This window comes from Dryobates pubescens, chromosome 8 (assembly GCF_014839835.1).
Source record: "Dryobates pubescens isolate bDryPub1 chromosome 8, bDryPub1.pri, whole genome shotgun sequence".
Classification (NCBI taxonomy): domain Eukaryota; kingdom Metazoa; phylum Chordata; class Aves; order Piciformes; family Picidae; genus Dryobates; species Dryobates pubescens.
Window position 1 is genome coordinate 42,772,545 of NC_071619.1, and position 25,951 is coordinate 42,798,495.

The window sequence follows — 25,951 nt, forward strand, 5'->3', positions numbered from 1 at the left end:
CAAAGGTGCAGAGAGATGGTGCTGAGTGACATGGCTTAGCAGCAGATTTGGTACAATTAGATGATAGTAAGACTCATTCTTAAAGGTCTCTTTCAACTAAAATGCTTTTGTGGTTCTATGAATATTGTGCCAGAAGCTGCAGTGCTCCTCTGAGTCAGTGCCATCAGCAATATGTTCAGTACAGAAGCAAGTACTGTTCTGAATCTCACCACTGCTGATTTCAGAGCTACTGATCTCTGAACAGTGTCATGGCTCTCCAGCATGGGACAGCAAAGCTGAGACATTTCTGAGAAGGTCCCATAGATGGTTGCTACAAAACCATGTCAGCAGAATATACATGGACTCCTTCACGCCTGACCTGATACTGCCTAGAAAGCCAAATCCTACTCAGCCAAACCTCACTTCAATAGCCAGTGGCAAAACCTGAGAGCTCTGTTTCTTTCTTAGAGGTACTCACCTGTACATACACACAGCCACTGCCAGTTGCCTGCACTGTGTACACCCCTGGGACTTCAGGAAGAGAAGCTTGATGCAGGACCAACTTGTTGTTCTTGTGCACATGGAACTCTAGTGGAGAAGCTTCCTTGCCTTTCACTGTCACCCTTACATCTCTCATCTCCTGAGGAATCAGGGCTGCATACTGAGCAAGGGCCTGCAGGCTGACAACTGTGTCCTGAGAGCAGAGAGAGTCATGTTGCTGTGGAGCCATGCCAGGATGAGACCCAACACACTAAGTCAGACCCTACACGCAAACCCATGCTCCTCATGCTCCTGATTCACGCTGACACAAGCAAGGTCTATGCTACTAAGTACAGAGGTCAGGGTGTATGCCACAGGCAGGAGGTTGGCTTCAGGCACCTGGAAAGAGTGGCTTCTGACCCCTGGGGTTAGCAGACCCAGGCCTTGGGTTATCCAAATTGCAGCACACAGAAAAAGCTTCCTCATGGATTCCCCTTCCCAGGCAGGGCTCATACATATGCCTGTCTGCAGAGGATAGAGCTGGAGTGGTATGCACATGAGAGGTGGCTCTCTCCTTCCCCCATGCTTTTCCTCATCTTGTTACCTGTGTGGAAGCAAATCCACCAAAGGCATTTCTTTGTCCACTAAGCCAGTGCACAAGCTTGCTCACTGAGGCTTCATTGACTGATAAGTCTGGTTTAGAGACGTGAGCCAGGAGGATGTAGGCTACTGTCTCAATCACAGAAGAAGGCTTTTCTCCACTGGAGTGTGATGCCAGGAGCCTTGCTGAAGGGAGGAGAAACATGGAATCATAGAATCATTTTGTCTGGAAAAGAGTACTGAGTCCAATTGTTATCTAACTCTACCAAGGCTGGTGCTAAGCCATACCCCTTGGCACCACACCTCTGCTCCTTGGAAATACCCTCAGGGATGGGCATTCAGCCACCTCCCTGGGGAGCCTGTGCCAGTCTTCAAGACCCCCTTTCCATGACAAAGCTTAGCCTGGAGAAGAGGAGGCTCAGGGGTGACCTTATTGCTCTCTACGACTGCCTGAAGGGAGGTTGTAGCCAGGTGAGGGTTGGTCTCTTCTCCCAGGCACCCAGCACCAGGACAAGAGGACACAGTCTCAGGCTGCACCAGGGGAGGTTTAGGCTGGAGGTTAGGAGGAAGTTCTACACAGAGAGTGATTGCTCATTGGAATGTGCTGCCCAGGGAAGTGGTGGAGTCACCATCATTGGAGGTGTTCAGGAGGAGACTTAATAGGGTGCTTGGTTGGATGGTTTAGTTGATTAGGTGGTGTTGGGTGATAGGTTGGACACGATGATCTTGAAGGTCTCTTCCAACCTGTTTTGTTCTATTCCATTCCATTCCATTCCATTCCATTCCATTCCATTCTATTCTATTCTATTCTATTCTATTCTATTCTATTCTATTCTATTCTATTCTATTCTATTCCATTCCATTCCATTCCATTCCATCCTATCCTATCCTATCCTATCCTATCCTATCCTATCCTATCCTATCCTATCCTATCCTATTCTATTCCAATCTGTTCCATTCCATTCCATTCCATTCCATTCCATTCCATTCCATTCCATTCCATTCCAACCAACCTAAGCCTCTGCGGGTGCAACTTGAGGACATTTCCTCTCATATCTCTCTGAACAGCAGTTTCTCCTGCCCTAGTATCCTTTGGGGACTGCCAGTTTCCTGTACAGCATCAGAAATGCAGGTGCCTTTCTGTGTGGCACATCAGAGTGCAGAGGCCAATCTCTACTGATGCTTTTGTACTCTGAAGGGCTAGCCATCTGTCACAGGCTCCACTGCTTCCTTTGAAAGCACTGAGAGATGGAGACTCCAAATCCTCAACCAGTTCACCTAGAAGCTGGTTGACTCTGAACAGAGTCTTTCTGTTTCAACCACAGTCCTAGTCCTATTCAGGTCTCTGTATTCAAAGATGCATCTCCAAGATAAAGCATTTTGCTGGTCCTTCATTTAACTAGGACAGTCTAGCAGGGCTCCCTGTGCTGACAAGCTCTAGGATTTGCTTCTAGCTCATTGTACATGGCATTCAACAAATCCAAGTGCTGGGTGCTGCACTTGGGCCACAGCAACCCCATGCAGAGCTACAGGCTGGGGTCAGAGTGGCTGAGAGCTGCCAAACAGAGAGGGACCTGGGGGTGCTGATTGACAGCTGCCTAAACATGAGCCAGCAGTGTGCCCAGGGGGACAAGAAGGCCAATGGCATCCTGGCCTGCATCAGGAATAGTGTGGCCAGCAGGAGCAGGGAGGTCATTGTGCCCTGTACTCTGCATTGGTTAGGCCACACCTTGAGTCCTGTGTCCAGTTCTGGGCCCCTCAGTTTAGGAAGGACATTGAAACACTTGAAGGTGTCCAGAGAGGGGCAGCAAAGCTGGGGAGAGGCCTTGAGCACAGCCCTGTGAGGAGAGGCTGAGGGAGCTGGGGTTGCTTAGCCTGGAGAAGAGGAGGCACAGGGGAGACCTCATTGCTGTCTCCAACTACCTGAAGGGAGGTTGTTGCCAGGAGGGATTTGGTCTCTTCTCTCAAGAAAGCAGCACCAGAACAAGAGGACATAGTCTCAAGCTGTGCCAGGGGAAGTTTAGGCTGGAGGTGAGGAGAAAGTTCTTCACTGAGAGCATTGTTGGCCATTGGAATGTGCTGCCCAGGGAGGTGGTGGAGTCCCCATCCCTGGAGGTGTTCAAGAGGGGATTGGATGTGGCACTTGGAGCCATGGTCTAGTCATGAGGTCTGTGGTGACAGGTTGGACTTGATAATCTTTGAGGTCTCTTCCAACCTTGGTAGTACTGTGATACTGTGTATCTATTGCATAAGAATTGATCACTCTTTGAGGCAAAATTGCTGGCAGGCTACTGGAAGAGCAAGACTGCCTGTGGTGGCATCCTTGCTATGCAATGTGTAGGGTAGCACAGTTTAAGCAAGAGCTGGATTCCCGTCTATAGACCACGCTCACAGACACAGGATGCATCTGAGCCTGGTTTAATGTTTTGCTGAAGTGAGAAGGGGCTAGCCAAAACTGAGCTGAGAATTCAGCTGAATTGTGCCAGTGTAGGCAGCTTGTACAATGCTGCAAATGTCAGCATCTGAATTACCTTTCAATTCAAAGTCACTTTTCAGAACAAACCTTTGCTTTTGAATCACAAAATGATTTGTTTGCATCTCACCAGAAGAAACACCTCCAAATTTAGCTCAGGGACTCTATGGACTGGTGTTATGTGTATCACAATTGACAGTTTTTGCCTGAGGGGTTTGGGGTTTGTCACTTCCAAGGTAACAAAGCAGAACGTTTTTTTCCACAAAGTGCTAGAAAGTGTCTTGGAAATGCCCCTACCCATGACCTACAGATTAGCCTTGAGGCTTTAGAAAGCACCAGACTCTTCCTTGAGATCCAACTGTAATCCTGTTATTGAAGCCAGCAGAATGTTAGGAAGAAGTTCTTCCCAGAAAGAGAGATTGGCCATTGGAATGTGCTGCCCAGGGAGGTGGTGGAGTCACCATCACTGGAGGTGTTTAGGAAGAGCCTGGATGAGGCACTTGGTGCCATGGTTTAGTTGATTAGATGGTGTTGGGTGATAGGTTGGACTGGATGATCTCAAAGGTCTTTTCCATCCTGGTTAATTCTACTCTATTTATTCTATCTTTTTGTACAATAAGCTCAAAAGGAAGTGTTTAACTTGGTAAGGAGTTCTGAATGTAAACGGCCTGATCTGCAGCAAAGCAGAGCAGCTGCTTTTCTCAAGTGATCTTAGGGGGAACAGTTGTCTCTGAAAATGCCTCAGGGCTTGTAGGGGGAGGGTACAGTATCAATTAAACCGATCAGTGTATCTATAGGATGGTGTTGGGTGATAGGTTGGACTTGATGATCTTGGAAGTCTTTTCCAACCTGGTTAATTCTATTCTACTCTACTCTACTCTACTCTACTCTACTCTGCTCTGCTCTGCTCTATAAATTACTGCATTCATTGTGTGCAATTCTGCTCCTACCAGTTTGCCCACCAGCCACCCTGTGAAGCCATCTGGGCAGCTGGAGTGGCAGTGCAGTGAACTGCACTGGTAATTGGTCAGGCTGAAAACTCCACTCTCCCTTTTTTCTTCTGTGCTATGTTTCAGTCCTCAGTGTAGTTCACCATACTGTCAGATGCATAGAGGTGGGAAAAAAAATGTACTTAGGACAATTCAGGCAACATTCACAGACTCATAGCATCATTTTGGTTGGAAAAGATCTTTAAGATCCTCGAGTCCAACTGTTCTCTAACTCTGCCAAGTCTGGTGCTAAACCATGTCCCTCAGCACCACATCTCTGTGCATTTAAAACTCCTACAGAGATGAGGTGAAGAAGTTTCTTTTAATATCCAACCCAAACCTCCCCTGGTGCAACTTGAGGCCATTTCCTCTCATCCTATCATTTTTTCCTGGGAAGAAGATTACCAGTGGTTTAACCATAGGCTTAGATGCCTGGAAGCTCTCATTGGGCATCCTCCTTTAGGTTAGAGCTCCGTTTTCCCCCATGTTAGAGACAAAAGGAAGAACCAGTCTTAGCAGCACAACAGCAAACATGCAATCATCCTAGGACCCTGAGCAGTGAGGCTAATGATTCTGTGTGGTGGTTTCAGGCTATGCCTTGAAAATTTAGTTCCAGATTTTGAGGAGAAAAGTAGAAAAATATAACTAGATCACTCTTGGGTGTGAAAAGGAGAACAAGAGACTATTCTAAACAAATTCATTGGGTAAATATCTGGAATAAGAGGAGCTGTACCGTAACAATTCTTCCCTTTTCTCTTCTCTTCTGATCTCTGGCTGGTTTGCTTTGGTAGGGAAAGATAATCTGTGTGCTTTGGCTGGCCTTGGCTAAGTCTAACTTCTCTGCTCCTTTCTCTTGTCCCTTTTGTACAGGGGGGTCAGGGGAGGAGGCAGGGAGGGAGAAGCTAGTAGCTTCCCCTGGTCCCTGGCCAGGAGGGTCCTTTAGCTGTTTATTAATTGTAAATATCTGTGTAGCATTGGAACTCCTGGGTATTTTGTACACATTCATTGCATTCCACTGCAGAGTGTAGATCTTGCTTGTAAGTACAGCTTCATTTGCTTCTGAGTTGGTCTGGCAAAGTGAATGCTGGGGAGAAACTTCAACCCACCACATTGTTTGACTCCAGAGATCGTCTAGTCCAGCCCATCTGCTTGACCAGGGTCACCTACATCAGGCTGCACAGAAATGCATCCAGGTGGGTTTTGAAAGTTTCCAGAGAAGGAGACTCCACAAACCCCCTGGGCAGCCTGCTCCAGGGCTCTGCCCCCATCAAAGTAAAGAATTTCTGCCTGAAGTGTAACTTTCTGTCTTGCAGTTTGTGCCTGCTGGCCCTTATCCTCGTTTCCATGAAAGGCCTCTTGTACTCTGTATGAACTGGTGAGGAAAGAGGGGAGCACCACAGCTCAAGTGGCTACATTTACCACACAAATTAAGCATGGATCACCTCTGCTCTCTGCTTCTTTTGATTGGAAATTGTTTCTTGGGCCTGAGAAAACTGGAGACCTTCACAGCTGCAAAAAATTACCATTTGCTGACAAAAAAAAAAGAGAAAAAGCTAATCTGAGAGTAGTTACATTTCCCAAACCACTGCAATTAAATCCTACAGATATCAGGCCTTAAACACAATCATCTCTAGAACCTATGACCTTCTAAAGAGCAGCAACCTACCCATATCCTTCTCCAGCGTGTCCAGGAGCTGCTGTCTCATCCCTGTGTCCTTGGCCAGTGTGAAGACATAAGCCAGCAAGGCCTTGACATACAGGTTTGTCTTATCAAGTGCTACATTCTTGAGGCAGTGCAAGGCATTATCCAGCATAGTATCCTAGAGAAAGGAATCAAAGGCCAGTGAATTTCCTCTGCCTGCCTCTGGTTATGAAACATTTATCCCCATTCCTCAGGTATCCCAGCTACATCTTTCATGGATTGCACATTTAGCATCTCTTTCAGGACTGTGGAACAGGAAGTAGAGTGAATTAAGCTGCGCTTAATTAGTAGGAAGTAGAGTGAATTAAGCTGCACGCCAGCAGTGTGCCCAGGTGGCCAAGAGGGCCAATGGCATCCTGGCCTGCATCAGGAACAGTGTGGCCAGCAGGAGCAGGGAGGTCATTGTGCCCCTGTACTCTGCACTGGTTAGGCCACACCTTGAGTCCTGTGTCCAGTTCTGGGCTCCTCAGTTTGAGAAGGACATTGAGACACTTGAAGGTGTCCGGAGAAGGGCAACAAGGCTGGGGAGAGGCCTTGAGCACAGCCCTGTGAGGAGAGGCTGAGGGAGCTTCTTCACAGAGAGAGTTGTTAGCCATTGGAATATGCTGCCCAGGGAGGTGGTGGAGTCCCCATCCCTGGAGGTGTTCAAGAGGGGATTGGATGTGGCACTTGGTGCCATGGTCTAGTCATGAGGTCTGTGGTGACAGGTTGGACTTGATGATCTTTGAGGTCTCTTCCAACCTTGGTGATACTGTGATACTTGCTGTGGGTTCAAATTAAAGGTGTGAGTGGACACACCACTGGGGTGGGGGATTGTTAATGAACTGGAGAATCCAGCTGTAGCAAGTGTCTGGGAACACTCTGTCTCACAGCTGTCAGACCTGTATGCTGTGGGTTCAGCTCCTGAGGAGGTCTGCTGTTGTTTGCAGAGCTGCTCCAGTGAGGCTGGAATACCAGCCCATTCTGAGAACAGTCCATACTCAAAGTTATCACTGCTTTTATTTGAGGTCTGAGGGAGGATGGGTGTGACACCTGAATGATGGTCTTTTTTTTCCTCCTATAGATACACTGATCAGTTTAATTGATACTGTACCCTCCCCCTACAAGCCCTGAGGCATTTTCAGAGACAACTGTTCCCCCTAAGATCACTTGAGAAAGACAGCTGCTCTGCTTTGCTGCAGATCAGGCCATTTACATTCAGAACTCCTTACCAAGTTAAACACTTCCTTTTGAGCTTATTGTACACAAAGATAGAATAAATAGAGTAGAATTAACCAGGATGGCAAAGACCTTTGAGATCATCGAGTCCAACCTATCACCCAACACCATCTGATCCACTAAACCATGGCACCAAGTGCCTCATCCAGGCTCTTCCTAAACACCTGCAGTGATGGTGACTCCACCACCTCCCTGGGCAGCACATTCCCATGGCCAATCTCTCTTGCTGGGAAGAACTTCTTCCTAACATCCAGCCTAAACCTCCCCTGGCACAGCTTGAGACTGTGTCCTCTTGTTCTGGTGCAGGGTGCCTCGGAGAAGAGACCAACCCCCACCTGGCTACAACCTCCCTTCCGGGAGTTGTAGAGAGCCATGAGGTCTCCCCTGAGCCTCCTCTTCTCCAGGCTAAGCAACCCCAGCTCCCTCAGCCTCTCCTCACAGGGCTGTGCTCCAGACCCCTCCCCAGCCTTGTTGCCCTTCTCTGGACACCTTCCAGGTTAGACATGACAGAACCTTTCACCAACTCAAGCAGGGTGCTCCCTGAAACCACAGAGCTGAGGAGGAATGAAGGGTAGAAGATGCTCTCAAGCCCTGTAAGAGTTTGGATGTGACTTACATTGTGCTCCAGATGGAGTTCCACCAGCGTAGCAGCGATGTAGGCTGTTAATGAGACTGTATCATCCACACCACCCTGCAAGTCATACAGACAACCATCAAAGGGACAAAACCAACCATTGCTTGCCTGTCATTATATAGCCACTGAAAGTGCATGTGAATGGTGTACTTGACAGAGTACAGCAGCATGCCTCTGGGCATTCTTGAGCAGGGGACTGAAGGAAAGCCCTCCAGGCTTACTTACTGCATCTCATGGGAGTCTGGTGTTGAGGGCACCATCAGTGCCATGTTGTGCATACAACCTAGGCTTGCCTTGCCATAGAAAGGCATGAAGCAAATTGTGTAGCTGTTTATTTGATTAAATGTGTTACAACTGGAGATGTGAACATAGTTTTTATGATGCAGAATTTGCATATGAGAGTCAATGCAAGTGTGCACTTGGTTCAGCTGGCTGTGAGAAGCTACAGGTTAATCACAGGAACAGAATCATTTTGCTTGGAAAAGACCTTTAAGAGCATTGAGTCCAACCAACATCTAACTCTACCAAGCCTGGTGGTAAACCATATCCCTCAGCACCACATCTCTGCATTGTTTAAACACCTCCAGGCATGGGGATTCAACCATCTCCCTAGTTCTGTTCAAATAGAAAGCCCAAGGTGAGACATCAGTGGTAGTCAGAAGTGGATGAGGTCCACACATGCACTCTGGTTTTCTTTAGTACTGCATTTAAATTTAAGGGAAAAGGAACAACAACAACAAAGTGCATCCTTTTGCTTTGCTTTGCTAAAGTAAGATAAACCAAAATACAACAAGACCTGCTTTGTGTGTCCTGTAACCAAAATCCCACAAGACCTGCTTTGTGTGTCCTGTGGGTGATGTAGCAATCTGACCAGGCTGGATTGTTTTTACCCTTCCAAAGACAATGAACCCAAACACTGCCATACCTTCAGGTCATTGTTGAAGAGCTTCCCCACGCTCTGGAAGCAGCCACTAGGCAGCTGGTGCTTCTGCAGCCAGTGCAGAGCACTTTGCACATGATCCTTATTGATGTAAATGTGAGAGCTGGCTTGTCCAAAGGACCTGGCTACAAAAGCTGTCAGCCTGTGGGCACGGTACAAAAGGGAGCCCATGTCACAGTCAGGAGCTGAAGCAGCAAGGACAATAGGTTTGGGATGACAGCACCAGGGCTGGTCACTCACCATGTGTTGCTCTGGTTGTCAGCTTTCCCAAAGGCACTGTAGGAGCCATCATCATGCTTGTAGAGCAGTTGACGCTGGTAACCTGTGAGGACAGTCACACAGAATCACAGCATCATCAAGGTTCCCACTACAGTAACTAGAGGCTCAGCTCACTCAGTCAGGAAGCACATGGAAGCTATATTTACAAAGCACAAACTACACTCTACAATGGGATGCAATGAATATGTACAGGTATACAGTGTTTACAATATTATACAGGTGTCTGCAATCAGAAAACAGCACAGGAAACCCCCCTGAACCCCTTCTGGTGTCCCAAAAGCAGTGGGGAAACTGCTCCTCTCTCCCCCAATCCCCCCCTTTCCCTATATAATTAGAAGAAAAGAGGAAGTTAGGAGAACTGTTAGCTCCAAGCATTGTTAGTGGCCTTATCTGCAAGTTAGTAGTGATAAGATTCTCTCCAAACCAGCAAAGCAGCCAGAGCAGAAGGAAAGGAATGAAGTGGAATGTGTGAGATTGCTGGGGGTGCATCTCACACATCTGCCCAGTGAAATTCGTTTAGAATAATCTTTTGCTTTCCTTTTTACACCCAGCTGTGAGGAGAGGCTGAGGGAGCTGGGGTTGCTTAGCCTGGAGGAGGCTGAGGGGAGACCTTCTTGCTGTCTACAACTCCCTGAAGGGAGGTGGTAGCCAGGTGGGGGTTGGTCTCTTCTCCCAGGCAACCAGCACCAGAACAAGAGGACACAGTCTCAAGCTGTGCCAGGGTAAGTTCAGGCTGGAGGTGAGGAGAAAGTTCTTCCCAGCAAGAGAGATTGGCCATTGGAATGTGCTGCCCAGGGAGGTGGTGGAGTCACCATCACTGGAGGTGTTCAAGAGGGGATTGGATGTGGCACTTGAAGCCATGGTTTAGTTAGTCCTGAGGTGTTGGGTGACAGGTTGGACTTGATGATCTCTGAGGTCTTTTCCACCCTTATTGATTCTATGAGTCTATGAATTACCACAACCCTCTCTCTCTCAAGAAAAAAGAAAAACAGCAGGTTTAGTATCTCAAGCACAGGCACAAGGACAGAAGTCCTGGTTCTTCAGGAGCAGGCTTTTCCTGCCATGAGACATTTCCCTTGTTCTCTGTGATGCCTTCATTGTCATAGCTCTGGCAGTGTTCCCACTCCTTTCCTGAGCCTCCCCGCCAGGCCAGTGCCGCAGACGCTTGACGCAGAGCACCTTAGTTTTGCAGCAGGAGAAAGGACGACAATGTTTACCTTTTCTCAAGAATTTGAGGGCTTTAGCTTCAATTTCTGGGTCCAGTTGATTAGTCTTCATCAAGTACTCGAGTATGAAGATGTTTGGTGCAAACTGCACCATGTTCTGCTCACCACAGCCGAAGGGCATCTGCAGCAGCCGGTCTAAATTTTGAAGTGCTGGGCCCATGATGTCCCCTTAAGTTTGAGGTGCAGAAGAAAGTTAAGGGCAGGAGAAATGAGAAACACAATCAACAGTAAGAAACAGAACAACTGTGGCTAGGATCCTGGAAAAGAGCCAGCCAGTCATTGAAGGCACATGATTAAGATTTATGCTAGAGGGTACTGGTTGACAGTAGGCTGAACAGGAGCCAGCAGTGTGCCCAGGCAGCCAAGAAGGCCAATGGCCTCCTGGCCTGCATCAGGAACAGTGTGGCCAGCAGGAGCAGGGAGGTCATTCTGCCCCTGTACACTGCACTGCTTAGGCCACACCTTGAGTCCTGTGTCCATCTGGGCCCCTCAGGTTAGGAAAGATGTTGAGATGCTGGAAGGTGTCCAGAGAAGGGCAATGAGGCTGGGGAGAGGCCTTGAGCACAGCCCTGTGAGGAGAGGCTGAGGGAGCTGGGGTTGCTTAGCCTGGAGAAGAGGAGGCTCAGGGGAGACCTTCTTGCTGTCTCCAACTCCCCGAAGGGAGGTGGTAGCCAGGTGGGGGTTGGTCTCTTCTCCCAGGCAGCCAGCACCAGAACAAGAGGACACAGTCTCAAGCTGTGCCAGAGGAAGTTTAGGCTGGAGGTGAGGAGAAAGTTCTTCCCAGCAAGAAAGATTGGCCATTGGAATGTGCTGCCCAGGGAGGTGGTGGAATCACCATCACTGGAGGTGTTCAAGAGGGGATTGGATGTGGCACTTGGAGCCATGGTTTAGTTAGTCCTGAGGTGTTGGGTGACAGGTTGGACTTGATGATCTCTGAGGTCTTTTCCAACCTTATTGATTCTATGAGTCTATGATGTCTCTTAAATTAGGCCAGCTCAGAAGGGGAAGACATCATGGTTCTAGGAAGAGGGAGGGAATGATAATCTTGAGGGGGTCTGAAGACAGGTGAGGAGAGCTGTCATTCCTTAGTGGATATCAAGGAGGGGAAAGAATTACAGAGGCAAGCTAGCTGAAAAACTGCAGGGATGGTTTGAGTTCCCTTAAATCACAGGAGATATTCTATTTGGTGCCTTCTCCTGCAGCCACTTGGGAATCACCCAGGACCATTCCTTATAAGAAGAACAAATATTGATCAAGATTACTTGACCCACATTTTTGAGGCCAACATCCCACCCTTTACAGTTTGTCTCATGAGAGACTGAGTCAATGCATCATTAAGGCCAAAGCATTGTGCATCTTCCCACTGGGAACTCAAGAGCAGGGAAAGCTTTTCTCACCAATCATAGAGAAAGTGGCTCTGCCAGATCCCTCCAGCACATCTGCAGGTAGAGTCAGGGAGAATTCTTCAGAGACAGAGTTATCTGAGGAAGGCAGAACCCAGAAACTTATTGCTTGGAAGAAGCATCATACACAAGTGTAACATCCCAAGGAGGCACAGCTGAGGCTTAGTGTGACATGGAGTCACAGCAGCTGGGGCTTGCAAACAAGAGCCTCAACACAGGAAACTGTGCCAGGCAGAAGACAGAAGCAGATGAACTACAGTGGTTGTTCTCCCAGGCAGGGGTGGTGCCACCAGCACTTGCTCTCTGACAAATTCCCCCAACCTTTGAACAGTTGTAGTAACCCTCTCCCATTGGAACAGGCTTCCCCAAGAGGTGGTTGAATCACCATCCTTGGAGGTGTCTCCAAGAACCACAGATATGATACTAAGGGACATGGCTTAGCATGTGACCTGGAAGGGTTAGATAATGGTTGCACTCAATGATCACAAACAATTGCAGGATTCCATGATTCCATCCTGCTCTCATGATCAATAGCCATCAGGGATTTTTGTCTCATACCTGCAGCACAGAGGAAGGTGTTTTGGGTCTTCTCTTGCAGGACACCTCCTGGCTGCAGATGGAGAAAGAGCAGTTCAGCTAGGAAAGGGAGTCACTGTTTCTCAACAGGCCCGTTTGCTTCCCAGAAGAAGGGGCTAAGCTTCCTCTTAGCTGTCTCAGGGCATGACCTGCTGTCCCCTATGTTCTCCACCCTGAAGTGGAGGACTAACCTTAATGAGCAGAGGTTTTATCACTGTGTCTCTCTGTCCTTGCGAAGGTGTCACAGCAACCCTGTTACCACACAGATCGTGTGACTCTTCTGCCATGCCAGTCACAGTGACATTGACTTTGCCTGCAGGGAGCAGAGGGCAACATTGCTGAGCACCTGCAGCAGACAGCTGCATGCAGGCACTTCAGGACCAAACAGGAAGAGGCAGGCATGTTCCACCGCTCTCTGTGCTAGCTGCCACACATCCCCCTGCTCAGCCTCACCCATCCTGGTGGCTGTCACATTCCACACAAAGGTTTTTGCTTCATTGGCACAGAGGCAGCTGGTGAATTGGCAGCCTGGACAGGGCTCCACTTCTAGTTCTGGGGTCTCTGTGAGCGTGGTGTGCACCTAAGCGTGGAGAAGTGTACAAGCAGATGTTGGCAGGGTGTTAGTGACAGGTGGTGTAAAAAAGGAGCAAATACTATGGGTCATGAAGTGCAAAGTGGTGCTTTGTGGTCCAGATGACAGCATCAGGGCCCCCTGAGTAGCTCACAATTTGCCTTTGACCTCAAGTTTTCACTCTGACAGAGGCCATGTAATTGGAAGAATATTCACCTGGATACAGTCCTCGAGGTAGTTGAAGACAGTGGCCTTTAGGCTGAAAGTTTCTCCTTGAATCACTGAGTATGGTAGTGACAGATCCACAAAGAAAGGCTGAAAGACCCTCAGAGTGGTCAGAGGTGAGAACCCAAAGCCAGTATCAGCAACACAGAAGGTGTTGGCATTCCATTCTGTAATGGTGTCAGGTACAGCAACTTGGAGAGAGGCTTGGCCATCGTCCCTACAGCAGGCAGAGGGAGAGAGCAGAGTGTGCTCAGAAGCAGTTCCAAGTCTCCAGAGGTCTCTTTGGGGAGGGTGGGTAGAGGCTGTTACCAACCCAACGGAGACCAAATCCCAAATCCAGGTCTCTGGGAAGAGGGTCCGGGGCTTTGGCTTCTGCTTGGGTTCCAGGTGAGGTGCAGAGGCACCATAGCTAACATCATTCTCTGCCAGAAAGCAAGTGACACCTCAGAAAACAGCATGGGTAGCTACAGGTGACATCAGCTCTTCTTTCCCAGGCAATCTCACACAACACAATTGCTTTGTGACACAGAACAGGGGTGGAACCTGTGAGAGGGCTGGTTGAGAGCATTCTGCAGTTTCCATGAAAGGCACAGGACAGAGGGGCAGCCAGCAAAGCACAGAGGCTGGAGCTTTCATCTGTGGTTTATAAATTGGGTCCTTTGAACTGGACAAAAGCTTTGTTCTGGTCGTACACCACGAACAAGGAGCACAGCCGGATGGAGGCCAGCTGTCTCAGCTGCAGGCTGGCCAGAGCTGGGAGAGGAGCAACCCTTCAGTCAAGGAGGTGGATGCATCTATCCCTTACCAACCACAGCGGCAGGGCCAAACAACAGCTTTTTCTTCATGTCTCGTGGCGCACAGGACACTGGTTTCTTGATTCTGGTGTTGGTGAAGACTTTCATACGCAGCCTCTGGAAAAACAATGAGTAGAGTAGAGTAGAGTAGAGTAGAGTAGAGTAGAGTAGAATAGAATTAACCAGGTTGGAAGAGACCTTTGAGATCATCAAGTCCAACCTCTCACCCAACACGATCTCATCAACTAAACCATGGCACCAAGTGCCTCATCCAAGCTCTTCTTAAACACCTCCAGTGATGATGACTCCACCAGCAGCACATTCCAATGGCCAATCTCTCTTTCTGGGAAGAACTTCTTCCTAACATCCAGCCTAAACCTCCCCTGGCACAGCTTGAGACTGTGTCCTCTTGTTCTGGTGCTGCTTGCCTGGGAGAAGAGACCAACCCCCACCTGGCTACAACCTCCCTTCAGGGAGTTGTAGACAGCAAGAAGGTCTCCCCTGAGCCTCCTCTTCTCCAGGCTAAGCAACCCCAGCTCCCTCAGCCTCTCCTCACAGGGCTGTGCTCCAAGGCCCTCCCCACCTTTGTTGCCCTTCTCTGGACACGTTCAAGTGTCTCAATGTCCTTCTTAAATTGAGAGGCCCAGAACTGGACACAGGACTCAAGGTGTGGCCTAACCAGTGCTAAGCACTGGGCAGAATGACTTCCCTGCTCCTGCTGGCCACACTATTCCTGATGCAGGCCAGGATGCCATTGGCCTTCTTGGCCACCTGGACACACTGCTGGCTCATGTTCAGCCTAGAATCAACTTCTAGCGATGAAAGTTGGGGCAGATGAAGTTCCCTATATGTAAATACTTGCAGGCATTCACAATCACATACTGGCAACTGCTGGCTCAGGTAAAGTGAAGTGGAAGTGTAGACACTCACCTTAAACAGATTAAAGACATCACCATCACTTTGGTACCATGGTGCTTCCATTCTAGCCTTTTTGTGGAGGCTGGGCTGCTGGAGCAAACAAGGGTATGGCTCAAAGTCTTCTAGGTAATAAGGGAACCCTCTTCCTCCAATTATGAAGCTGTGTTCAAAGACCTTTTCAGAGAGCTGGAATGGAGCAACAGAGATCTTCATAAGGAACTGCCCAACAGCCATGCCTAGGTGTCAAATATTTGGATTGTAGCCCTCTTATGCTTTGTAAAAGTAGAATAGAATTAACCAGGTTGGAAAAGACTTCCAAGATCATCAAGTCCAACCTATCACCCAACACCATCTGATCAACTAAACCATGGCACCAAGTGCCTCATCCAGGCTCTTCCTAAACACTTCCAGTGATGGTGACTCCACCACCTCCCTGGGCAGCACATTCCAATGGCCAATCTCTCTTGCTGGGAAGAACTTCTTCCTAACATCCAGCCTGAACCTCCCCTGATGGAGCTTGAGACTGTGTCCTCTTGTTCTGGTGCTGGTTGCCTGGGAGAAGAGACCAACCTCTGCCTGTCTACAACCTCCCTTCAGGTAGTTGTAGACAGCAATAAGGTCACCCCTGAGTCTCTTCTTCTCCAGGCTAAGCAATGTTAGTAGCTAATGCAAGTGCATCACCTCAGCTAGAGCAGCCTGCCTGTGAAATGGAACAGCAGCTCACCAGCACATCCCCCTGGATTTGCTGAGGCTTCTTTGTAACAGTCTGGCTTCTGTAACTCTATTCAGAACTTCACATGGGGCATGTCCCTGTGTATTATCTCTGTTACACATTGTGCAATAACAGAGCTTGATTTTTGCATCATTTTGGTCTAAATTTTAAATTCATTCCTCTGGAACATGTAACTGCTGTCAGGTAAGTTCCCTCAAGCATGCTGTAACCTCACAATGCACCTGGCTGAATGCTTTTAACCAGCTACTCTCTGAGCTGGCTGCTGTCGTAGACTTCTAGAATTGCATTGCTTGGAAAATACTTTTAAAGTCATGAAATCCAACCATTGTCTAACTCTACCAAGGCTGGTGCTAAACCATGCTCCTCAGCACCACAGCTCTGTGTCTGTGAAACACCTCCAGGGGCCAGGATTCAACCATCTCCTTGGGAAGCCTCTTCCAGTGTTTCAGAACCATTTCAGAGAAAAAGGTTCTTCTAATATCCAACCTAAACCTCCTCTGTTGCACCTTGAGGCCATTTCCTCTGCTCCTATCACTTGTTACTAGGGAGAGCAACACCCACTCTAACCTCCTTTCAGGGAATTGTGGAGACTGAGAAGGTCTCCTCTCAGCCTCCTTTTGTCCAGCCTAACCAGCTCTAGCTACTGCTGGAGCAGCTGAGGTGCTCAGCCTGTTCTGTGATGTGGGTATAACTGAGCAATGTTTGGAGCAGAGGAATAGGAGGACCCTAGTGGGGCAAATTTCAAAAGCTTAGCCTCACTGTTGGTGGAAGATGGGAGAGCAGCAAGACAAGTGGACAAGTGAGAAAAGCTGCCAAGTCCTCTCCATCCAGGCCCAAACCACCAGCATCTCTTCGAAGCTGCTCTCTCTGACTATCTCTGCAGTACTGTGCAGCATCCAGCACTCTCCAGGAAGAGGTCTACAGTTCAGGGCTGATGCATGGGAACCATGATCACCACATAGCTACTCAGAAGAGGCCAAGAGAGAGGATGTCAGGGCAGCCATGTTCTGAGATGGACTATGGGCTTCCTCTTGCCAGTGCATGGAGGCAGAAGGCAGGTAGACACTAGGAGGTTGGTCATGGCAGGCTTCACTCACTGTGTCTGCTGTTAGGGTGTTGTTCTTCTTCAGGAGGACACTCTTGTCAACAGCTTGAACAGAGCAGAAGGACCCTGGAGCAGCCTTGAGGTCCAGAGTGACTTCTGATCCTGGGACTTCCTCCTTGTGTGAGAAGTCCAGTGCCACCTGCAAAAGAAGACAGGGTCAGAGGGCTTAGCATTGGAGAGTGGGACCCTGTGACTCTTAGAGGTCTGGGTAGCACAGGCAATGATACAGAATAAGGTAGGGAAAGGGGCTGAGATGCTGAGACAGGCCCTCCTGGAAACCCATTGAAGAGTTTACATGGGCAGCAGTGTGTACAGCCCAGCCAGAATTCCCCTACCAACACACATCCTCTCATCTAGAGCTACCTTGGGGAGCTAAGTAGGCAGATGTCTTTTCTGTGTTATGAGGAATGTGTGGGGCAGTGTGTTCCCAAGTCAGTCATGGGGAATGGAGGGAGAAAATAGAGTTCAAGGGGCCCTGACTTACTCTTTGGGAAAGGCTTGCCAGCCAGTGGTAGGATTAGGAATGCAGGGAAGAAGAAGGTTGTCTCATTTCCCAGGCAAAAATATGGGGCATCTGCTTTGACATGTATCCAGCTTGCACCACTTGGCTGAGGATAAAGCAAGACCAGGAGCCACAGCAGGCCAGAGCACAGCACTGGAGCTGGTACACTCCCTGTGCTTCTACTCACCTTGTGTTTAAAGCACTTTTCTATTTTAAATTCTTCCACATCAGCCACCACCTCTCCATCCAGGAAGACTGTATACAGTAGAAGCCTGATGTCAGGCAGGAAGTCATTGCCAATAGTCAGGGGCAATGAGAAGGAGCCCTGCAGACCTGCACAAGACAGCAGCAAGGAAGAGAAGGAAAGCATTCAGCTGAATCAGCTCATTGAGGCAGGGCACAATAAAGCACAGACTCATGGAATCACTGTGATTGGAAAAGACCTTATAAGATAATCAAGTCCAATCATCATCTAACTTTACCAGGGCTACTGCCACACCATAGCCTTGAGCACCATATCCAGATGGCTTTTAAATACATCCCGGGATGGCAACTCAGCCACTTCCCCGGGCTGCCTGTTGCAGTGACAGAAGTTCTGTTCCTTTCCATACACTAGTTTTTCCTGATGTTTAACCTAAACCTTCCCTGATATAACTTGATGCCATTTCCTCTTGTCCTATCACTAGTTACTTCAGAGAAGAGACCAACACCTACCTCTTGACCACTTCCTTTCAGGAAGCTGTAGGGAGCGAGATCTCCCCTCAGACCCTTTTCCTCCTGACTAAACAACCCCAGCTCTCTCAGGCACTCCTCAAGACCCTTCACACCAGCTTTGTTGCCCTTCTCTGGACCTCAATGTCTAATGTCTACCTGCAGATAAGAACACTCCACACAGAGGCTGTCACACATTAACAATAAACCCAAGATCCTGGCCGCTTCTTTGGCCCAGGATTGGCAAAAATATTCCTCTTCTCTCATGCACCTTAGATGAGCAGGCAAGCTCCACAAATTTTGTATCTTCTGCAAAAGTACAAGGCAGTAGCAGGGTCATGAGATTGGATATTAAATCAGTTAGAGAAGGCAGGAGGACAGTTGCCTGGAAGGATGCTGAACTTGCAGGAGATTGTGTTGGTCTAACGAGGTGAAAACCATCACTGAAAACTCAGTTCAACAGCTCCCACGTGTGGATAAGAACTACACCTGCAGAGGCTGGTCACAACCCCAGGCAGTGCTACAACTGGGGTCAGAGTGGCTGAGAACAGCCAGGCAGAGAGGGACCTGGGGGTACTGTTTGACAGCAGCTGAACAGGAGCCAGCAGTGTGCCCAGGGGGACAAGAAAGCCAATGGCATCCTGGCCTGCATCAGGAACAGTGTGGCCAGCAGGAGCAGGGAGGTCATTGTGCCCCTGTACACTGCACTGGTTAGGCCACACCTTGAGTCCTGTGTCCAGTTCTGGGCTCCTCAGTTTAGGAAAGAGGTTGAGTTACTGGAAGGTGTCCAGAGAAGGGCAACAAAGCTGGGGAGGGGTCTGGAGCACAGCCCTGTGAGGAGAGGCTGAGGGAGCTGGGGTTGCTTAGCCTGCAGAAGAGGAGGCTCAGGGGAGACCTTCTTTCTGTCTGCAACTCCCTGAAGGGAGGTTGTAGCCAGGTGGGGGTTGGTCTCTTCTCCCAGGCAACCAGCACCAGAACAAGAGGACACAGTCTCAAGCTGTGCCAGGGGAAGTTTAGGCTGGAGGTGAGGAGAAAGTTCTTCACTGAGAGAATTGTTATTCATTGGGATGTGCTGCCCAGGGAGGTGGTGGAGTCACTGTCCCTGGAGGAGTTCATAAAAGGCTTGGATGTGGCACTTGAAGCCATGGTTTAGTTAGTTCTGAGGTGTTGGGTGACAGGTTGGACTTGATGATCTCTGAGGTCTTTTCCAACCTTATTGATTCTTTGATTCTATGACTGGACTTCTATGAGTGCTGGACAGAGCAGTCCCAGTTTCTAGGGTGTGTTTGAGGCACTTCATGACTGTCTACTCACTCTCATGCTGGTCAATTGGCAGCTGCTTCTCTCCGCTGAAAAGGATCTTGCCTTTTGCTATCACCTGAGGAGCAAAGAGAAGGACCATTCGAGGGTCTGAATTCAGACAGTGTGAGGAGAGTGGGAAAAGAACAAGAACATCTGGCAGGTGTTGTCAGAGAAGCTCCTCTGGCAGGCATGACCCAAAGAGCTCTGTAGCAGAGCTTGGAAGGGACTTGCGAGGAGTTGGTTAGGCAGTGAGAAGATGTGGCCACTTGCAAAGCCACATCTGAAGCCAAGGGCAGCTACTCTTAAGAGCCAGTGAACTCTGATCATCACATTACTAGGAAAGAATACTTTTTCATCACATGAACAAGCCCAGTTCAGTATCCAAGATACTCAGAAGCTCTCAGCTTGGCTGTAGTCACAGTCTTGCTTTGGGCCCCGTTGATTCTATGATTCCATGATTTCTTGAAAGTGGACTTTATCAAAATGAAATCACACACCTCTGGAGAGCATCAAGGTGCAATTCCAAGCTTTTTCCTGTAGATACACAGGACAGGAGCAGTCAGCTGCCCCAGGGACTGACTTTCAGTTCATAGATTGCCTTAGGTACATGTGGAAGCCTGGGTCATACCTGATGGGCAGAAAACAGGGCAGTCCTTTGTTGCCACTCATAAATGAACATAATAGAAAGAAGGGTGGGTGGCAGGCATCTATCACCCAAGTTTAGGTCAAGGCACCCCTAACAAAGCAAAGTAGCTGAGGTCTAGGAACAGGTCCAGAAACTGGAAAACAAGAGTAGACTTGGACTGAACAGAACTCATGAAGTTACTTATATTGGCCTGTGAGTAGCTTAACCCTTGAGTATCTGTGGTATGTGGTGACAAGTGTAAAATGCCAGTAAACATCATCTTGTCCTGAGAGTCAGCTCTCTTCTCTACTCACCAAGTAGTAAAAATCAATGTGGTCTGCTTTAGAGCTGAGTTTATTCCGGTCAAGGATATAATCTACTTGTACTTCCTGCTCTTGATCACAGGACATCACATCATTCTTGGCCTTGATCTCCAGGAAGCTCTTGCTCTCAGAGTAGAAAGGCTTCAGCCAGTGGAAGCTCTCCCCAACAGAAGTGTGGCTTTCAGAAGAACCTTTCTCATCATCCCGTCTGAGGTTGTAGGTACCCTTCAGAGCACAAAACCACGAGTCAGCAGTCAGTACTGACTCCTAGTGACACAAGGGAGCTTGTGCAAATGCTGAGGACAATGAGCTGATGGCAAACATCTGTATGCTTCAAATATTTTTCTCTTTAAATATCAATTTAAAGTATCTCATGAAACTTTCCTTTGTGAAGTTTCAGCAAAACACTAAGTCTAGTAGGTTTGCCCACAAGCATATTTTTGTCTCCTTCATTCTTCTACTTCAGCCCTGGCATAGCATCCCTGTTTTCAGTGTGTCTTTCTGGTCAGATGTCCTGAAGTACAAGGAGACACCAAACCAGATTTTGTATGGTGTAACTCTGCTTCTCTGAAAGTAAATTTGTAACTATGGGGACACCAGCCATTGGCCTAAGAACAAGAAATAGAGCTTGCCCCATAGGACATAGATCTGCCTCCAAGATTACAGACTCTCTGATCACCAAATCCTGCCAGACCAACGTGAGGGAACCTCACTCTGGGTAGGCTTGAGACCTCTGGGAAAAATGTCTGGAACAATAGCTCCAGTCATTTGGGAAACCCTTGACATGAGGAGAGCATACTGCTTGGGCTGCAGGAATGCAGGTAGAGGGAAAAGGAGTGTACTGCCAGGCTTGTAATAATGATCTCCAGGTGCAGAATCAGAACTTGTGAGGAGAAGCAGCCAAGTGTTTCAGGATCTGCTGCTGAAAGGGAGGTCAAGTGCAGCTGTCTTTCAAGATGAGCCTGGACAATCTATACACTGCTGCAGGGTAAGGGCAGCCACTGGAAGTGGAATTCAGGAGAGACAGATGTCACCTGCCAGTTCTGCTGAGCCACCTCCATCATCTCCCAGAGGGGAGAAAGTGAAGAGAGATACAAAAGATTAGGATCTATTCTTAGGACTGCAGAGCAGCTTTTGAGGCCATTTGAACTGCTGCAGCACAGCCTCCAGTTTCCCTCAGGAGATGGCACTGGAGAGTAATTAAAGAAGCTTCTCTGGGTTTAGTCAAATGAGATCAGGAACCAGAGGACTGTGCTCCAAACCCCTGAATTTCTTCCTCTTTTCATCCCTGTCCTCACTCTATCTTCACTTTGTGCTCCTTTTGCTGTGGCTGATGCTCACCTTCAAAGAAACCATTGTGCTGTTCCAGCTGGTGGTGTCCAGCGAGAAGTGAGCTTCCCCGTTCTCATCCGTGAGGAATGACAATTGCATCTCCTCATCATTGAGGTCAACTATGAGGTAGACTGTCTCATTTCCAAGGGGAGACTCATTACTGTGGCAGAACATCTGCAGAGAAGGGGAGGAAAGAAACACCCTCTTGTGCCACACTCTGAGGCACCGCCACTGCTTGGTGTTAATTATCTCTGTCACTGGGCTTCCTCAGCCCTTCTGGCTTTCAGACATGTGGAAGGATCTAAAACAAAGTGCAAGAGATACACAAGCCCAAGAGAGTGCAGCCTTTCAGGACCAGAAAAAAAGAATACTGCAGCCAAATTAGACACATGTATATGGGGGGTGGTGGGGAAGGGAATTTCCTCAGATCCTGAGCTTTTTCTTGGAGAATACTGAAGGATCCTTGATGAACAGGAACAATCTAGTCTCTGGCAACTTAGCTCTTGCTGTTCCTTGCCCTTCCTCTTGTTTGGGTTACTACTGGCCCAGGTGAGAGTTTCCAGCCCCAATGGGACAGCAATCTTAGCATCATCTGGGGCCCTTGAGTCCGAAATTACTGTCAGTGAACAAGACTTTAGTGATTTCTGCCAGGTTACCAGGAGCATTTGTCCAAAGAGAATGTTATTCCCCTTCCATCCCATATGCCTTTTTTTGCAGACTAGTTTCAGGAGCTGCTCCTGGGGAAGCCTCCAGAGACTGCAGCTGGCCTCAGAATTCCTGCCCAGGGAATATACTTGGTTAGGATGGGGACAAGAAATTGCTTGTACAGGAGGCTTCACTCATAGCTGCTGGAAATGAGGAGAACGGCACTTCATTTCCTGGAGACTGTTGCTTTCTGCCTAGAGAAGATTAGACCTATGATGTCTTTTCAGCAGAGGAGGGATCCATAGGTGTTACCTTCCCTGTGAATGGCAGTCCCTGTTTGTAGAATGAATGGAGGTTGATAAACTCTATAGACTTCATTCTAGTTGAAATAGGAATTCCAGAGGTTTCCATAATCTTTGCTCCTGTATGGAGAAGTAAGAATTCTGTTAAATGCTAGCAAAGCTCTTAGGGAAGCAGAAGACAAGAAGATGCTCCAACAGTGGAATGGAATAGAATAGAATAGAATAGAATAGAATAGAATAGAATAGAATAGAATAGAATAGAATAGAATAGAATAGAATAGAATAGAAGTAGAATAGGAGTAGAGTAGAATAGAGTAGACTAGAATAGAATAGAGTAGAAGTAGGAGTAGAGTAGAATAGAGTAGAAAAGAATAGAGTAGAATAGAAAAGAATAGAGTAGAATAGAATAGAATAGAATAGAATAGAAGTAGAATAGGAGTAGAGTAGAATAGAGTAGAAAAGAATAGAGTAGAATAGAGTAGAATAGAATAGAATAGAATAGGAGTAGAATAGAGTAGAAGTAGAAGTAGAAACAGAATAGAATAGAATAGAATAGAATAGAATAGAATAGAATAGAATAGAATAGAATAGAATAGAATAGAATTAACCAGGTTGGAAAATACTTTTGAGATCATCAAGTCCAACCTCTCACCCAACACCATCTAATCAACTAAACCATGGTACTAAGTGTCTCATCCAGGCTCCTCTTAAACACCTCCAGTGGTGGAGTCTACAATATCTACAACTCTGAATTTAGGAGATAAAATGTGTTCATCTAAGACATGATTCCCCCAACCTTTTTGGGCCCTCTGCATCATGACATGATGCAGTATACCCTGTAAGTACTGATTTCTCCTTATTGAAGATAAAGAGAAACTAGATGACTGTTGAGATATAGGCAGCCACACTGTAGCTACCTAAAAGTGGCCTGAGTGACAACCATCCAGTGTAGCAGCTAGAATCATGGACACCTCCAGCTGCCAGAATTAGGTGCACATGAACACGGATACTGAAAACCTGCCTCCTTACCGCCAATATTGTGTCACCCTGCAAGGGAGCAGAAAGGCATCCCTCACAGAGGGAGTGTGTCTAAGCAACCCTGTTATCAGGCTTCAGAAATGACAAGATAGCAAACTGTGGGTAAGAACTACCTGCCAGGATCACAGAATCATGGAATCATTGAAGTTGGAAAAATACCCTGTGAGGAGAGGCTGAGGGAGCTGGGGTTGCTCAGCCTGGAGAAGAGGAGGCTCAGGGGAGACCTCATTGCTCTCTACAACTACCTGAAGGGAGGTTGCAGCCAGGTGGAGGTTGGTCTCTTCTCCCAGGCAAGCAGCACCAGAACAAGAGGACACAGTCTCAAGCTGTGCCAGGGGAGGTTTAGGCTGGAGGTGAGGAGAAAGGTTTTCCCAGCAAGAGAGATTGGCCATTGGAATGTGCTGCCCAGGGAGGTGGTGGAGTCACCATCACTGGAAGTGTTTAAGAAGAGGCTGGATGTGTCACTTGAAGCCATGGTTTAGTTAGTCCTGAGGTGTTGGGTGACAGGTTAGACTTGATGATCTCTGAGGTCTTTTCCAACCTTATTGTTTCAATGATTCTATGACCTCCAAAATCATCAAGTCCAACTGCCAACACAACACCACCATGACCACTAAACCATGTGCAATGTCTGAAATAGTTCTGGGGATGGTGACTCCACCACTCTCTGAGTAGCCTGTTCCAATGTTTGACCCCCCTTTCACCAAAGACATTTTTCATAATATCCAACATAAAGCTTTCCTGGTGCCACTAGAGGCAGTTTGTTCCTTTATTATCACTAGTTACTGCAGATCAAGGCCCACCTCATGCCAGCTTCCCTTCAACGGAGTTGGAGAGATCAAGAAGGTCTCCCCATAGCCCCTTCTTCTCCAGACTGAACAACCTCAGTTCCCTTAGCTGCTCCTCACAGGACCTATTTTTCAGACCCTTCCTCAACTTCATCACCCTTCTCTGGACATTCTCCAGAATCTCAATGTCCTTCTTATAGTGAGGGGCCCAAAGCTGAACATGGTAGAATAGAATAGAATAAACCAGATTGGAAGAGACCTTCGAGATCATCGCGTCCAACCTATCAACCAATCCAACACCACCCAAACAACTAACCCATGGCACCAAGCACCCTATCAAGTCTCCTCCTGAGCACCTCCAGTGATGGTGACTCCACCACCTCCCTGGGCAGCACATTCCAATGTGCAATCACTCTCTCTGTGTAGAACTTCTTCCTAACATCCAGACTAAACTGCCCCTGGCACAGCCTGATACTGTGTCCTCTTGTTCTGGTGCTGGTTGTCTGGGAGAAGAGACCAACCTCTGCCTGTCTACAACCTCCCTTCAGGTAGTTGCAGAGAGCAATAAGGTCACCCCTGAGTCTCCTCTTCTCCAGGCTAAGCAACCCCAGCTCCCTCAGTCTCTCATCACAGGGCTGTGTTCCAAACCCCTCACCAGCTTCATTGCCCTTCTCTGGACACCTTCCAGCAAGTCAACCTCCTTCCTAAACTGAGGGGCCCAGAACTGGACACAGGACTCGAGGTGCAGCCTAACCAGTGCAGTGTACAGGGGCAGAATGACCTCCCTGCTCCTGCTGGCCACACTGTTCCTGATGCAGGCCAGGATGCCATTGGCCGTCTTCTCCCCCTGGGCACACTGCTGGCTCATGTTCAGCCTACTATCAACCAGTACTCCCAGGTCCCTCTCTGCCTGGCTGCTCTCAGCCACTCTGACCCCAGCCTGTAGCACTGCCTGGGGTTGCTGTGGCCAATGTGCAGAACCTGGCACTTGGATGTGTTCAGTCTCCTGCCCTTGGACTCTGCCCATCTGTCCAGCCTGTCCAGGTCCCTCTGCAGAGCCTCTCTACCCTCCAGTAGATCAACTCCTGCCCCCAGCTTGGTGTCGTCAGCAAATGTACTGATGATGGACTCGATGCCCTCATTCAGATCATCAATAAAGATGTTAAAGAGCATGGGGCCCAGCACTGATCCCTGGGGCACACTACTAGTGACTGGCTGGTACTCAGGGTGTGGCCTCAGCTTTGCTGAGTCCAGGGAGATATTCATGTCCCTGGTCCTGCTAGCCACACTATTGCTGATACAGGCCAAGGTGTTGTCCTTCTTGGTCACCTGGCCAAATGCTGGCTCATATTCAGCCAGCTGTTGATCAGTGCTCCCGGGTGCTTTTCTGTCAGGCAACTTTCCATCCATTCTGCTCCAAGCAGGGGTTTTTGTGACCCAGTTGCAGGACCCAGCACTTGGCTTTGTTAAACTTCATACAATTAGCAAGATCTGCAAGGGCTTGTTACAGACTTTTCCATGGCTAGCCAGGGCTTTGC

General features: G+C 48.3%; 1 protein-coding gene across 1 annotated transcript in view; it reads right to left on the bottom strand.

Moving 5' to 3' along the window:
* LOC104306900 (alpha-2-macroglobulin-like protein 1) overlaps positions 1–25,951 on the bottom strand; it is a 48,367-nt gene that overhangs the window by 9,337 nt on the left and 13,079 nt on the right. Inside the window, 21 exon segments of the mRNA XM_054163915.1 lie at positions 458–673; positions 1,064–1,245; positions 6,188–6,341; positions 8,058–8,132; positions 9,001–9,157; positions 9,256–9,337; positions 10,512–10,688; positions 11,918–12,001; positions 12,482–12,533; positions 12,691–12,812; positions 12,953–13,079; positions 13,287–13,512; positions 13,609–13,704; positions 14,088–14,206; positions 15,020–15,193; positions 16,838–16,984; positions 17,535–17,680; positions 19,373–19,436; positions 20,300–20,533; positions 21,650–21,814; positions 22,598–22,707. Of these exon segments, the coding sequence (XP_054019890.1) occupies positions 458–673; positions 1,064–1,245; positions 6,188–6,341; positions 8,058–8,132; positions 9,001–9,157; positions 9,256–9,337; positions 10,512–10,688; positions 11,918–12,001; positions 12,482–12,533; positions 12,691–12,812; positions 12,953–13,079; positions 13,287–13,512; positions 13,609–13,704; positions 14,088–14,206; positions 15,020–15,193; positions 16,838–16,984; positions 17,535–17,680; positions 19,373–19,436; positions 20,300–20,533; positions 21,650–21,814; positions 22,598–22,707 (2,909 nt within the window).